Source organism: Dromaius novaehollandiae, chromosome 1 (genome assembly GCF_036370855.1).
Source record: "Dromaius novaehollandiae isolate bDroNov1 chromosome 1, bDroNov1.hap1, whole genome shotgun sequence".
In the NCBI taxonomy this organism is placed as follows: Eukaryota; Metazoa; Chordata; class Aves; order Casuariiformes; family Dromaiidae; genus Dromaius; species Dromaius novaehollandiae.
The window spans coordinates 90,852,445-90,865,154 of NC_088098.1; the positions used below are offsets into that span (position 1 = coordinate 90,852,445).

Sequence of the window (12,710 nt, forward strand, 5' to 3'; positions counted from 1 at the left end):
GGCGGGCCCGCCGCCGCCCCGCCTCCCGCCCGGTCTGCCCGCCCCCGCGCTGCCGCCGGGCCCAGTTGGAGCTGGTATCATGGCGTTGCTGCTGCTGCTGCTGTCGTCGCTGTCGTTTCTGTCGGCTGCCGCCGTGTACCTGGGCTGCGTGCGGCGGCACACGGGCAGCGCGGGCGCCGTACTGCACCGCCGGGAGCCGGGCCGGGCCGGGACGCGGGGCCGCCGCCCGCCGCAGGAGGCCGTGAGCACTGGGGGGGCGGGGGGGGGTGAGGGCGGCGGGGAGCCGGTCCCGGCGCTCACCTCTCGCCTCCTCTCCGCAGTGGGCCCCGCGGCTGAGCGGCCTCTGGCTGCGCCTCTTCGCGCATGTGGCCAACACGGTGAGTGGGAGCGCGGGGGCGGCGGTGGACCCCGGTCAGCGGGAGCGCTTCGGTGAGCCCCGGCGGGGGGGCCGGGGGCTGCGCGGGGTGAGGAGGATCCGCCGGAGAAGGGCACCTGTCGCCCGATGGCGCTTCCCCGGCGGGGATGTCGATAAGCAAATAAGGCAGTAAACCCCTCCCTGTTTACACAGGGGAGCCATACGAGACCGACGGTGTCAAAGGTTTCCGAGGGAGCGGGTCTTGGAGTAAGGATAAATCCGTGCTTCCTGAATACTTTTTGCGTTATAGGGAGGCTCTTGCTCTCCCAATGCGTTTTGAATTCTCTGGGTCCTCTCAGCGGTACCGGTGGCTGGCTGGGCAGGATGCGGTAGGAAAAGATAGCTGTTCTCCGGAGTGCTGGTGTTGTGACTGTGGGGAGATCCTGGACCAGTGATCAAATGCGGGATAAAGTAATTGCAAGCTTTACTCAGACATAGAGGAATTCTGATCCTTGAGCACTTCTGAGTGTAGTTTTTGTGAAGAAGCTGAAGACAGCTGCCCTAAGCAGGGCTTATGCTTCTCTGGGTTTTGGCATGTTTTCAAGCCTGTGGATTTATCCCTGCTATGCTGGCAGTGGCAGTTATGGAGGAGGAGAGCTTGGGAACGGGTGTGACTGCTGTATGGGAGAGTGCCAGTGGGGTGAAAAGACTGCTTCCCCTCTGCAGTGACTTGTAGCATTGATCACGCCAGAGCAGTTGGATTTTATTGTTGGTGGTGCTCTGCCTTTCCTACATCTTGCCTTCTGAGCCAGCATCAAAGTCATGCAGAAGTGTCTCGTTTCAGTAACGTGACCTGTTTGAGATCTTGGCAAGTGGTTGGGACTCAGGTGGAAGCTGGCAATGGGTTATTCCTTTATTGTCGAGATCTGTGTGAGATCACCTTGCAAGCAGTTTTGTTTCAGGACATAATAACAGGAATGCCTTTTTATCCTTTGTTCCGTGGCCACTTTTGGTATGTGACCTTGAGGCTTGTAGTTCCCCCTTCCCTGACATCCCCCTTGGAGGGGGGACACCATATTCTCAAACTCATATAGGATTCTCCTTGTCTTGGATCACTGCAGATGTAGATTAGGAGCACTGTCTTTTCAAAAGACTGTAATGGTTCTGTAATATGCGGTGCGATATATCTCTCTATAGATCTAGGATTGTGAGCCTTGCTTCAGACTTGTACTAAGCCATGTGATTTAGAAATCCATTCTTGAACTATTAAAACAGGCTAGAACAAGTCTGATCTGGGACTGCTGGTATTGTTACCTCAGGTACTGAGGTATTCAAAGGGTGTTTTCAGCTGCCTGCTACTATGGGATCTCTGCATTTCTAGTGCTTTTCCAAGTTGACTCAATTTACAGCAGGAGCTGGTTGAGTGTCTTCTACAGGGCAGCTGAGGATGAATGGTAACAGAAAAGGTGCTAATAGTGGGATAAGCCAAATAATAATAAGCTTCTGCACCTTATCCAGTGTTTTTTTATAATCTGCAGACCATTAAGTAACAGATGAGAGCTTTGTATGTCTTGCAGTTGATCTAACATTACTGTAGTCTGCAAGTGCAGGCTTTCTGGGGCTGAGTCAGGGAAGGACACATACATGTTTCCACAGGAGAACCAGAAGAATACAATCCTTCTGATTCTCTGAATATGAGAGGTGAGGGGAAGGCATTTCAGGCCAAGTTTTTGGCCTGAAATAACTGTATTTCAGCTATTTTTTTACTACATAGCACAGCATGCTCTCTAGGATGCTCAGAGGCCAAGGCTGCAGCAGCTGTGATCACATCCAGCATTTCTTGTCTAGTGAGGAAGGTGCTGAGCTCAAAGTAGATACAAACCAATATTTGTGCTCATTTTCTTCTAGGCTTTTGGACAGATCTGCTTATTGCCATTCTTATTAAGGTAAGAGTGGGGATTTTTTCCCCTTTAAGTTACCTTTTTAAGGTGCTTGCACTGCACACCTCTTACACATTATCTGAAATAACCTTTTCTAAGAGGGAAGTTGCATAGCTTGAGTGAAGAGTGAGTAAAGATTATTTCATAGTGGTTATTTACTAGATTTTTGGTTTAATTACTCTGGTTTGAGTGGCCCTCTATTGGAAGAAATTAACTTTCTTTCACAGCCAGACTGGTGCATAGACACTTCACTGGATTGCCTCTTAGTCTCACTGTGTTGTTGCAAAAGAGCAGTCTTTCTTTCAAAGCTTGTGGATGTGCAAATCTACTCTGTTTACCACCAGCTGTAGTGGGGAAATGAGGGCAGACATGAAGTTCAGAGTTTTTAATATGTTCTTTTTAGAGATATTCACCATTTTAGGTTAGCCTTTTCTCCTTCTCTCTCACTCCTAAGAGCTTTTTAGTTAGAACCTATGTTTTTCAAGTGTACGTTGCACTGAAAACAACTCAGTTAAGAGGTGTCAGGAACCTCAGCCTCACACTGAACTTGTATATGTTGCCTGTGATGTGGTGGATCATCTTTGCAGTTTTCAAGACACTGAGAGGTATATTAAGCACTCCTGGTGCACCTGAATTTTTACTTCCAGGCATGCTATGAGGGGTTTTTTTGTTTTGTTTTTTTGGTTTTTTTGAATGAATCAAAACCAGAGAACTGTCACTGCTGTTATACAGTGGCTTGTTCCTTGACATCTATGACGGGGTCTTGATTTCCTTGCTTCATTACCTGTTCCAAGCCTGAACTCTTGCTATGACCCCAGTTATATTTCATTATAAAAAAGTTATGTTGAGACAGGTCATGGAAAGTTCTGAAAAGGTACTTATTTTAACAGGATTAGTGATTGTATAGATGAGTTTTACTACTTTCTCCTTTTCTTTTGCTCCCCACTCCTGTCTTTTTTTTTTTTTTTTTGGTCTGTGGGTGAAATGTGTGTAAAGTGAATGGGAAAACTTCCATTGGTTCTTTCCCAGCTTGGGTTGATGGAGGCTGGCTGGCCTAATGTCAAGAGGTAGGAGGCTTTGTTAAGCAAGCACGATAGGGTTTGTGCTGCCTTTAGGAAAGGTGTGAGAGATTATCTTGTGACTGTTGCAACTCTATGCTGTGAGAAGCAGACTGTTAAGGGCAAATGTCCTAGAATTAAGTTACCTTTAAGCAATCTTAAAAATCAAAGTCGTGGTGGAGCTTGCAAGCTCCAGCAGTGATCGTCTCTCTTTCAGGCTGAACAAATTCTCTCTCATGCGTTCTCTTGATATTCACGAAGATCCCACATTTATCCCAGAAGCTGCTGCAGAGCTTACAAAGGACAAGTCTGAGGCTGAAAGCACTTCGGATATTATCAAGCAGCTGATAGATTCAAGGTCAGTAGGTGATGTGTAGGTGTGGAGTGGAAGACCACGGGTTGATGCTGTTATAGTAGTGGGAAACTCATTGTCAATAATCTGTATTAAAATCCCTTTGCCTACACCATACTGATTTTCAAAAGAAGCAGTGTTATCAGTCATCCTTCCTGTAACTCATAAGTTAGCACTGACAACCAACATGAAGTTTCTACAAATTTCATGGAGTCTGCGTAGTGGGAAGAGACCAAATTCTGCCAGTCTTTGCCTCACCGTGGCTCTGGTTGCACTATCAGAGCAGATATGCTTAGTGGCTGGCTAGTTGGCACGTTCATCCCTTCAAGTGAGTTTGCAGATATGCTGTTTCTTGCCTGCAAGGAATTCTAAAGAGAACGTAGAGGAAGGAGGTTGCTGGGAGGAGGGAAGGAATGCAAGGTACAAAGAAAACAATCCACAAGAATTTAGGCTTTGTTAGTTAGGTTATTTTGAGAACAGCTTGTTCAGCTTCTTGATGTACTTGAATAAATCCTCCTAAATTAGGAGTGAAAAGTTGCTCACGTTTATGTGTCTTACTGAGATCTGATGCTGATGTGATCTGGGAGTGGCTGGACTGCTATGAGTGCTCTCTCCATCTGGTTTTGTTCTCAACTGTGGACCTATCCACTGGTTACTGAGGAAGTCTGTGAGTTGCACTCCATCAGTGACAGAATCATTTCTCTGTCTATAGCTCAGCTTGTAGCAAGACTAAACTTTCTCCCTGCTTGAGCTCTTAAGTTAGAGCAAGGAAATACTTTCAGCTCCTTCACTTTGCAGGAAGGTGCGGCGGTCTGATTCACGGACTCCGATGTGCTGGATCAGAATCAACTTTATTCAAGCAAGCAAGCCCTATATATAAGCTCTAGCGCGGATAGGTACTTTCCCACAGTGATTTACGGTACTTTCTATTCTCCTTGCAAGCACCACGTTATACCTTCCCGAAGGTCATGTTCCCATCACCACTGCCTTACTCTGTGCAGTTACTCCTTATGTTCCTGTACTGCTATCTATTCAGCCCATGGCCTTCGGCTCCTTAACTCTATCTTGTCCGATCCCTCGCTGTCTGCCCCTACAGGAAGGGGTATATTTCCTGCAGATGCTGGTCAGCTTCTGCATCCTCTGCTCTACCAGTGATATATTGATATATTGCCCAATATTACTTGATATTCACCTTGCCTCTTCCCTACATAGCATCTTATGAGACCTTATGCTGTCCTGTTGCAGGATATAGCTTCTGGATTGAGTGATGATATGGAGACATCACAGGAGTAGTAATTGTAGCTGGCTCTTCCCGTGTTTTCTTTTGCTCATCTTATTGTGATGAGAAATGCTCTATTTCTTAGGTGCAAGAGCTACAGACTTGATCTTTAAGCAGCTTGCTGATGTAAATTCCTGGGTGTGCTGTGTAGTGCCTCTTCCCTCTCCAGCCGCCACATACCATATGCACTGCTGCCTAACTGGCTTAAACTTGGGGCAGAGATCCTGGAACTAAGCTTGCCGGTATCTTCTAGCTGTTCTGTATTGCTCCAGTGATGAGCAGCAAATGTAAATCTGCAATACATTTCAAACAATTTAGTGACTACTTTCTTGCAGTAGATGTATGAAGCAACAGTAGATATGCGAAGCAATGAGAACATGTTGGCAAGACTGACCCCTTATTTCTGCGGCACCCTTAGTGTACATGGGGTCTTTGCTTGCCTGCAAGGAGTCTGATGGAGTATGAGCTGAAATGTTTGGGCTAGCAGCCCAAAGAATAACCATCAGGTTTAGCGGAAGTGAGCAGTGCTCAACCTGCATTGGACTGTGACACTGAAATATGCAGTCCCAGGGGTACTCTGCAGTTCTAAAATAGAGGTGACTTTGACAGTACAGTTGCCCCTTTAATCTTCTCTTTGCAGGCCTGATTCTGCCAGTGATGGGTTTAGCTTCAAAGGAATCAAAGACTACTTGGACTGCTACTGGTAGGTGAAATTAGTGTCTGGGAACAATTTGTCTTGCATGTTCTCCTGCTGTAGGCCAGTGTTGTTTCACAAGCTCTCTGGGATCTCTTTGTTAGCATTGTCCTTGAGGTGCCATTGCTTCACACCACCTTCTGCAGTCCTTTCCCTCTAATAGAATAATGAAGAAAAGCCACCCTGGGAAGCTGGCAAAACTCTTACAAGCCCCACAAGGATATTTACATGCCATTATCCTTGACTTTTATTGTCAGTCCTCCCTGGGAGGGATTTCGACTTACCTTGTTTGCCCAGACAAGTGAGAGGGAAAGAGAAGAAGGCTCATCTGGATGATGAGAGTTGCACATGCTGCAAGGCTCTGAAAAGTCCCTCAATTCCCCTGCTGCTTGTGCTTCTGCGAGCAGTTTGACTGCATCCACCCAGCAAGTGTGTCAGGAGCAGCTGGAAGCATGTCCCTGACTCTGTTGCACTGCAAGCTGTTGGTTGCTCTGTAAGTCCTAGATGCCTCTGGCACATGTGCCCAGATCTGGAGTGCTCAGATAAACCTTCCTAGGAATCTGGCACATGTTCCTCAATGGCTATCTCTGCCAGAAAGCTGTGGCCTTGGTGCAAAAGGGTGACGTTGCTGTCTGGTGTTAGGGGCTCATCCTGACTATGAGGCTTTAGTATCAACCAGGGCCAGGTGTGTTTGTGATGTAACATAGCCTCTTGCCAGGAGGGAGGCAAAGTCTGTTTGTTAAAGGTGGATTATGACAGTGCTCCTGTGGGCCCCTTCTCTGTAATGGAAGGTGTGTATAAAGAGGGCTGACCTATCAGGCCTAGCTTGTGATAGTGGGAGTTTCATAGCCTCAGGCTTTCAAGAGTTGTCAGCCATGTTTCCCTGTTCTTCTGGTATTTCAGGAATATCTGGGTTCCCCCTTTAAGGAAAGGAGTCTCCTGTCTTGATGGTGTAGACTGTGTTGAAATTATCACCACCCACAGATTCCTATCTAGTTCTTTGTTACAGAAGTGACAGCTGCCATCTTGCTACACGTGAGAGGCAAACCCTGTGCACAGATGTGGTGTGTGTGTGGGGTCTTACAATGAAGTCCCAACCTCTCCTGTCCCGTAGGAGTGGGAAGCTGACACCATCTCAGGTAGCAAAGAACATCATTGCTGTGCTGGAGGACTGCGACAAATCCACACCCCCGCTCCGAGCGATAGTGCAATGGGACCGTGAGCAAATAATGCTGGTAATGACTGCCTGCAGTAAGAAAGGGGCCTCTGCTGCCCCAACCACTGTAGCGCCTATTAGAAGGGGGAGCAGCTCTTCTGCAGATGTATTGCACAGAAAAGTATGTATATTTTTCCTCCCTCCTTGGGCAGATGAATACAAACAAGTTTGCTTCCTTTCCTTCAAAGACAGGTAGCATTAAGACAATCTATTTTCTACTGAGTCACTATGTTTGAAACATGTTTTTGTGGCATCTGTTAGCAGCATAGAGGCCTCTAAGCAGTAGTTTTCCATCAGAGAATGGTAGAAAAAGAAAAACTTACAGTTTGGCTTAGCAACAGCCTGACAAGGCCATTTGTAGTTTCTGCTCTGATACTGGTAATGACCTTCAGTTCAACTAATGTTTTTTCCTCTGTGCAGATGGCTGAGGCCTCCACTGCTCGTTACAGCAATAAATGTACCCTGTCTTATCTGGATGGGATCCCAGTGTGCCTGAAAGAAGAGTTTAAAGTGGTGGGTTTCCTTGTCTAGTTGTCAGTTCATGCTGTAGGGCATTCTAGGAGCTTGTTTTGCTCCCTCTTGTGAAGGAGTTCAAAGCAACCTATTTCAGGAAGCTCATAGTATCTTTTTTGCTCCTGCAAATATAAAGTGGTCAACCTGTGCAACTCACTGCAGCAAGGTTTTAAGACCAATTCCTCAGCAGAAGCCTGAGAATATGTTTGTAATAAGGGGTAGTATATGGGTTTGTAATTGGTAGGGTTCCCAGGTGAAGACAGATCTTGGCAGTAACAGACACGTTTCATATTTGGTACCAATCTCTTTAGCTCAAAGGGAGTAGAATGTGGGAGTAGGGTGGGGAACGGTCCCTTGTCTGATGAAATGAGAATGAGTAAACCCATTTGTAGCAGTAGCTGTAACTGCATGGATTTCTCAGGCACTGACTGCTGCACTGGCTAAGCATCTCCCTGCCCTTACCTTAAAGGACATACTTGTCAGAAACATGCAAGTTACTCTGAAAATCCCCAGCCATGGGGGGTTTGGCATGTGGCCTAGCAGCAGTTACTATTTAGTATTCTTGTCGGTGCCATCAAGCTATCATAGGCTCTGCAGATACCTACTCATAGGGTGGGAGTCCTGTTTATGTACGTGTTCTTCTACTACTGTATCTGAGTGGAAAGTACTTAGCATACCCTGAAAATGAGCCCATCTGGTATTTTAGCATCCATCTAATCTTGGTGCCTTACCTTGAAACACTGCAGCTCCTTCCATAGAAAAGTGGAAAATGGAACTGCTGTGTGCCATGGGGCCAAAGTGTCTGTTCTGTAGCCTCTGGGCATAACAACTGCATTGCTCTAGATCATCCATGTGTCTCTGCTTCTCCATATCATGACAGTATAAGGACTCCTCTGCATGTGGGAAGGATCAAATATGGAAGGGTTAAGTGTCCCTCCTAACAGAAACCGATACAGCACAAGATGAAGAATGAAGCTGCCTGGCTGTGTTGTGTCTTAACTCTGTGGTTCCTGATGTCTGGGATCTGTTGTGGAGGCAAACTGTGAAGCATGTATATGTGCTTGCCTGCCTGACTAGGGTTTTAGGATGCATGACAAGGTGTCTTCTTGCTAAGGTGCCTTACCATCACCGAGTGGGAACAGAGTATCTTGGGACAGAGCCTGAAACAGAAGATGCTACTGTGGCCAAGAAGCTGCGAGAGGCTGGAGCTATCATTATTGGGGTCTCAAACATGCATGAACTAGGGACTGGAACAACTGGATGTAACCCTAATCGGTAAAAACCCTTTCCCCCTTCCTTTCCCTTCCCTCCCACCCACACCTGTCTAGAAAGGCCTAAAGATCTGTCCAGACCTGACAGGGAACAGTGCAAAAATAGGGTAAACACGTGGAAATAAAACTGACAAAATGTCCAGTGCAGGGGGAACCCTGGGTATATGAAAACCCAGCATTTCAGATTTGAGAGTCAGGACAACTGTGGAAGCCTGAAGGTTCCTGAAGCCAAAGGAAAGAGAGGATCCAAGTGGCATCTGCTGAGTAATGATGTTCCTTTGCCAAGACCTTACACACTTGGAGGTGTGAATGTTTACAGGACGAGTGATAGGTGAAAACTGGACTCTGAGCCGTAAATCTTTTTGGGGCCTCATTTTCTAGGGTCATAGCACTATCTGGGATAGAAGGGTGTCTCTTTACTGGGAGAACTGCATCTCTGAGCTGTGTTTCTGGATCTTTCCTGCCTTATAATGAACTTGGTCCTTCCTAGAAAAAGATTCCATAATGCTTATCTGCCTCAGGTACCACAAGATCCCAAGGAATCCCTACAAGCCCAATCACTACACAGGTGGGAGCTCCAGTGGGTCAGCGGCAGCTGTAGCAGCAGGTAAGTGGTCCTAAACTGAGCTTAAGGGGGTGGGAAGAGGAAGGGCCTAAGCCTCAGACATTAGCTTCTTATGAGGGGATTTGGAAGCTGGGGGAACTCTTAGCTGAACAGAGATCTGTGTGTGCTGTCTTGGCTACAGCTGGCAGCAGGACGGAAGGGGCAACGTGACACCTCTCTGATCCCAGACCAATATGTTTTTTGTAGGTCTCTGTCCAGTGGCTATTGGCACAGATGGAGGAGGCTCTGTGAGGATTCCTGCTTCATTCTGTGGTGTGGTAGGGCTGAAAGGTAGTGCCCCTTCAATCATGGTGGGAGGACTCTTGTTTTCTGTATCAGATAGGATGCCAGGAACAAGTCAGGCATGGTCCATGAATTCCTGCCATAAAAAAAACTCAACCAGAGAAACTCTGGAGTGTAACACCCTGTGAGTTATATGGGTGGGATTGGCAGAATGGAAGCATTCCCAGTACTGACCACTGAACAGACATTCAAAAAAATATTAACTTCTGTATGTGAGCCAAATGCTCAACAAAGCACACATGCTACCTCTCTACCCACCCTTTCCTTTTCTGTTTTCCTCCTCTGCCCCTCTGCTGGGAGGTGTTCCCAACCTGGTTGGATATCCATAGTGAGCTAGTGAAAAGCAGCTCCACCAGCCATGGATTCCCATCACCCCAATTAGATGGGGAGGCTGAGACTGCTCAAACTCATATCTGGTAAGCTAAACCTGGTGACAAGCTTGTACCAGACCAGGATGTAGACTTATCTGTCAAGTATGCATTCCTGAAAACAGTTTGCAAAGCAATTTTTCCAGTAGGACTTCATATAATCGGGGGGGGGGGGGGGGAATGTGCATAGGAAATGCACATAGCAGTATCTGCAGCATGGAGGATGGCGAGATGGGCAGGATTGCCACTTGGAAGAGATACTGGGTTTTAGGAAAGGTTTATCAGCTGCTTCATCTGAGACCAGACACTCAAACCATTACTGTTTTTCCATGATGATTATGACAAATGTAACTGGTCAGAAAGAGGCAACAAGAACACTCGCAGAAGACAACTGGTGTTAGACATTAAGTCTCACTGGTGAAGCAGTGAGATCTTTTGGAGTAGTGATCTGCTCCCAGAGCCCAGCATCTCCTCCTGTTGATAATTCTGTTCCTGCCTCTCCATTCTCTGCACCATAGGTGCTGCTTCTGCATATTTATATGCATGTATTTCATAAATCCCTGCACATATTTCCTCTTCACTAGATCATTTCTTATGGGAGGAAATGGTTTCAGTATTTGAACTCAGCTGTTTCTTTGATAAGACTGGCAGTCAGCAGAACTGGGTACTGAACGATCAGTGATCAGGCTCTGAAACAGCAGACAGAGAAATGACTGGCAGGGGTATACTGCTTACTGACAAATGCTGAGGAATTCAGCTGGCAGGGCCAGAGGCGTCCAGGTCAGATCTCACCAGCAACTGCTTTATATTACCTTGCATATCTACCTATTTCTTTTTCTCAAGGTACGTTTGGGCGGATCAGTTCTCATGGCAGCCTCCCGCTCAGCTATTCCACAGTCAGTGTGGGTAAGAGGCTTGTGTTTCACTTCAGGGACCTCACTGTGTGGTGTTGTCACTGCTTGGGGAGGCAATCTGTGCCCACAAAAAGCCTGGGGAAGAAGGTCCTGTTTGCCCCTTGTCACATACGTAACTGATTTCTCTTTGACAGGACCTATCTGTACCTCAGTGGCAGATGCAGCCATTGTTTACAGTATCCTTGCTGAGCCGGATCCACTCTATCCATATGGTAGGTGAGCCCTCTCCCTCCTTCAGCCTGGGTGATCTGCCTTTCTAGGGGCATCCTAGATAAAAAGAGGAACTCTTGTTTGTTTCCTGCAGGATTAAAACAGCCCAAAGCAACCCTGTTGGATATGTGTGCACCTGACCTGAAGGGCTTAAAAGTGGGAGTGGACTGGACATTTTTTAAGGTGCCTGTCCTGTTTCTCTCTTCCTGGTGCTTTGCAAGATGAGATTTTGAAGGAATTCAGCGTAGTCAGTGTTCTCTTGCCTTTCAACTTGAGAGCTCCTCATATTTAGTCTGATACTTAGAGGGGAATATGGTTCAGGTGAAGTTATCCAGTGAGATGACTTTCTTTCCTGAGACAGGCCTTTGAGCAAAGGTCTGTTGGAGGTATGAGGAAAGGTAGTGACTCTGTACAGTTGATGGCAGTGTACTTCCTCATACTAGTGTTTCCATGGGAAGTGATGCTTCTGAACTGATTCCAAAAGGTAACTTGTTTAAAAACAAATGAGGAAAATTAGTTTATCCATTTGATTACGATAGTGTAGCTGCTGCATGGTATTTCATCATTCCAGTGTAGAAACTGAGCTGGCAAGGTAGTACTGCTTGGCAATTGTAATGCAACCCCACAGAATTGCCCAAGATTTCTTCCCTGGAGGAGAACAGGGGCTGTTTCTGGCTCTGCCCTGGTGCAGAGGAGGAACACCTTCTCCCCTGGAAAGGGAGACCGTTTCTTCTCCATAGAGTTAGGACCTCCAAGCTGTTCTCCTGGAGTTGGTGGCCAAAAGGCAGCTCTGGAGGGCTGTGTTTCCCTACCATCAGAGACAGGAGTAAAGAAAGCTCCATGTGGACTGAAGTCCTGGTGAGTGTGCTGGGTGGAGAGAGAGGGCAGCTATTAAAATCTGGTCAGGTCTTTCCTCTTTTTCTCTAGGCATGTGATGCAGAAGTCCTGTCCATCTGTGAGAAAGGTAAAGATCAAAAGCTTGTAATATCTCTGCATCTATCTGAGGTCATTGTATCACTTGGTGCTGCTCTCATGTACCCATTAAAGTGGTCTGGCCTGAAGTCCTTTAAGGAAGATGCTTAAAGATGTCTGGCTGGACACACAGCGGTAGCCTTGTACTAGGGAAGTCCTCCTGACTGCAGAGGGTTAAAAATCCCTGCAGTTGTAGGCTTGCCTGGTTACAGTGGAAGAAAGGAGTCTAATGTGTTAAGTCTCTGTCTCTCTATAAAGGCAGCTCTGTCTGTGCTTAGTAATACTCATTCTGCAAGCTTTAATGGTGAAAGACTTAGCAGAGGGACTTGTTGGACAATCTACTGTTTAGTAGGAGAGATGCTGTTTAGTAGGAAAGGCTAGGTCTTTACAGTGCATCCAGTCCTGTGGTGTTTCCTTGAAATCAGCCAAAGAGTGCCATTAGGGTGGCCTTGTCGAATTTTAGACTAAGCAAAATTGAACTTGGTGCATACTTGGAGAGGAGGGAGACTCCACAGTCTCTAGCAGAACAGTTGGCCTCCTGCACATTGGGGCTGAGGTGGTTCACAGTACTTGGGCTTTGCTAGCCTAAATTTTCTTCATCCTCCCTATTTCCAGCTCTTATTTCTGTAGACACAGAGAGTGCTGTAGACTCTGCAGCTTC

The 12,710-nt window shown here is 46.8% G+C and overlaps 1 protein-coding gene across 2 annotated transcripts in view; it reads left to right on the plus strand.

Annotated features, from left to right (window-relative positions):
• The first annotated feature begins 26 nt into the window (after nucleotides 1–26).
• LOC112989417 (uncharacterized) overlaps nucleotides 27–12,710 on the plus strand; it is a 25,802-nt gene continuing 13,118 nt past the window's right edge. Inside the window, exons 1-14 of one of the 2 annotated variants that reach the window (XM_064520018.1) lie at nucleotides 27–241; nucleotides 321–377; nucleotides 2,264–2,301; nucleotides 3,571–3,711; nucleotides 5,625–5,687; nucleotides 6,793–6,913; nucleotides 7,315–7,407; nucleotides 8,522–8,682; nucleotides 9,200–9,285; nucleotides 9,490–9,573; nucleotides 10,797–10,859; nucleotides 11,002–11,079; nucleotides 11,172–11,260; nucleotides 12,005–12,041. In XM_064520018.1, coding sequence (XP_064376088.1) covers nucleotides 80–241; nucleotides 321–377; nucleotides 2,264–2,301; nucleotides 3,571–3,711; nucleotides 5,625–5,687; nucleotides 6,793–6,913; nucleotides 7,315–7,407; nucleotides 8,522–8,682; nucleotides 9,200–9,285; nucleotides 9,490–9,573; nucleotides 10,797–10,859; nucleotides 11,002–11,079; nucleotides 11,172–11,260; nucleotides 12,005–12,041 — 1,273 coding nt within the window. In that variant the 5' untranslated portion in view covers nucleotides 27–79. The remainder of the gene's footprint in view (nucleotides 242–320; nucleotides 378–2,263; nucleotides 2,302–3,570; nucleotides 3,712–5,624; nucleotides 5,688–6,792; nucleotides 6,914–7,314; nucleotides 7,408–8,521; nucleotides 8,683–9,199; nucleotides 9,286–9,489; nucleotides 9,574–10,796; nucleotides 10,860–11,001; nucleotides 11,080–11,171; nucleotides 11,261–12,004; nucleotides 12,042–12,710) is intronic. The other variant, XM_026110570.2, reaches the window with a different exon arrangement.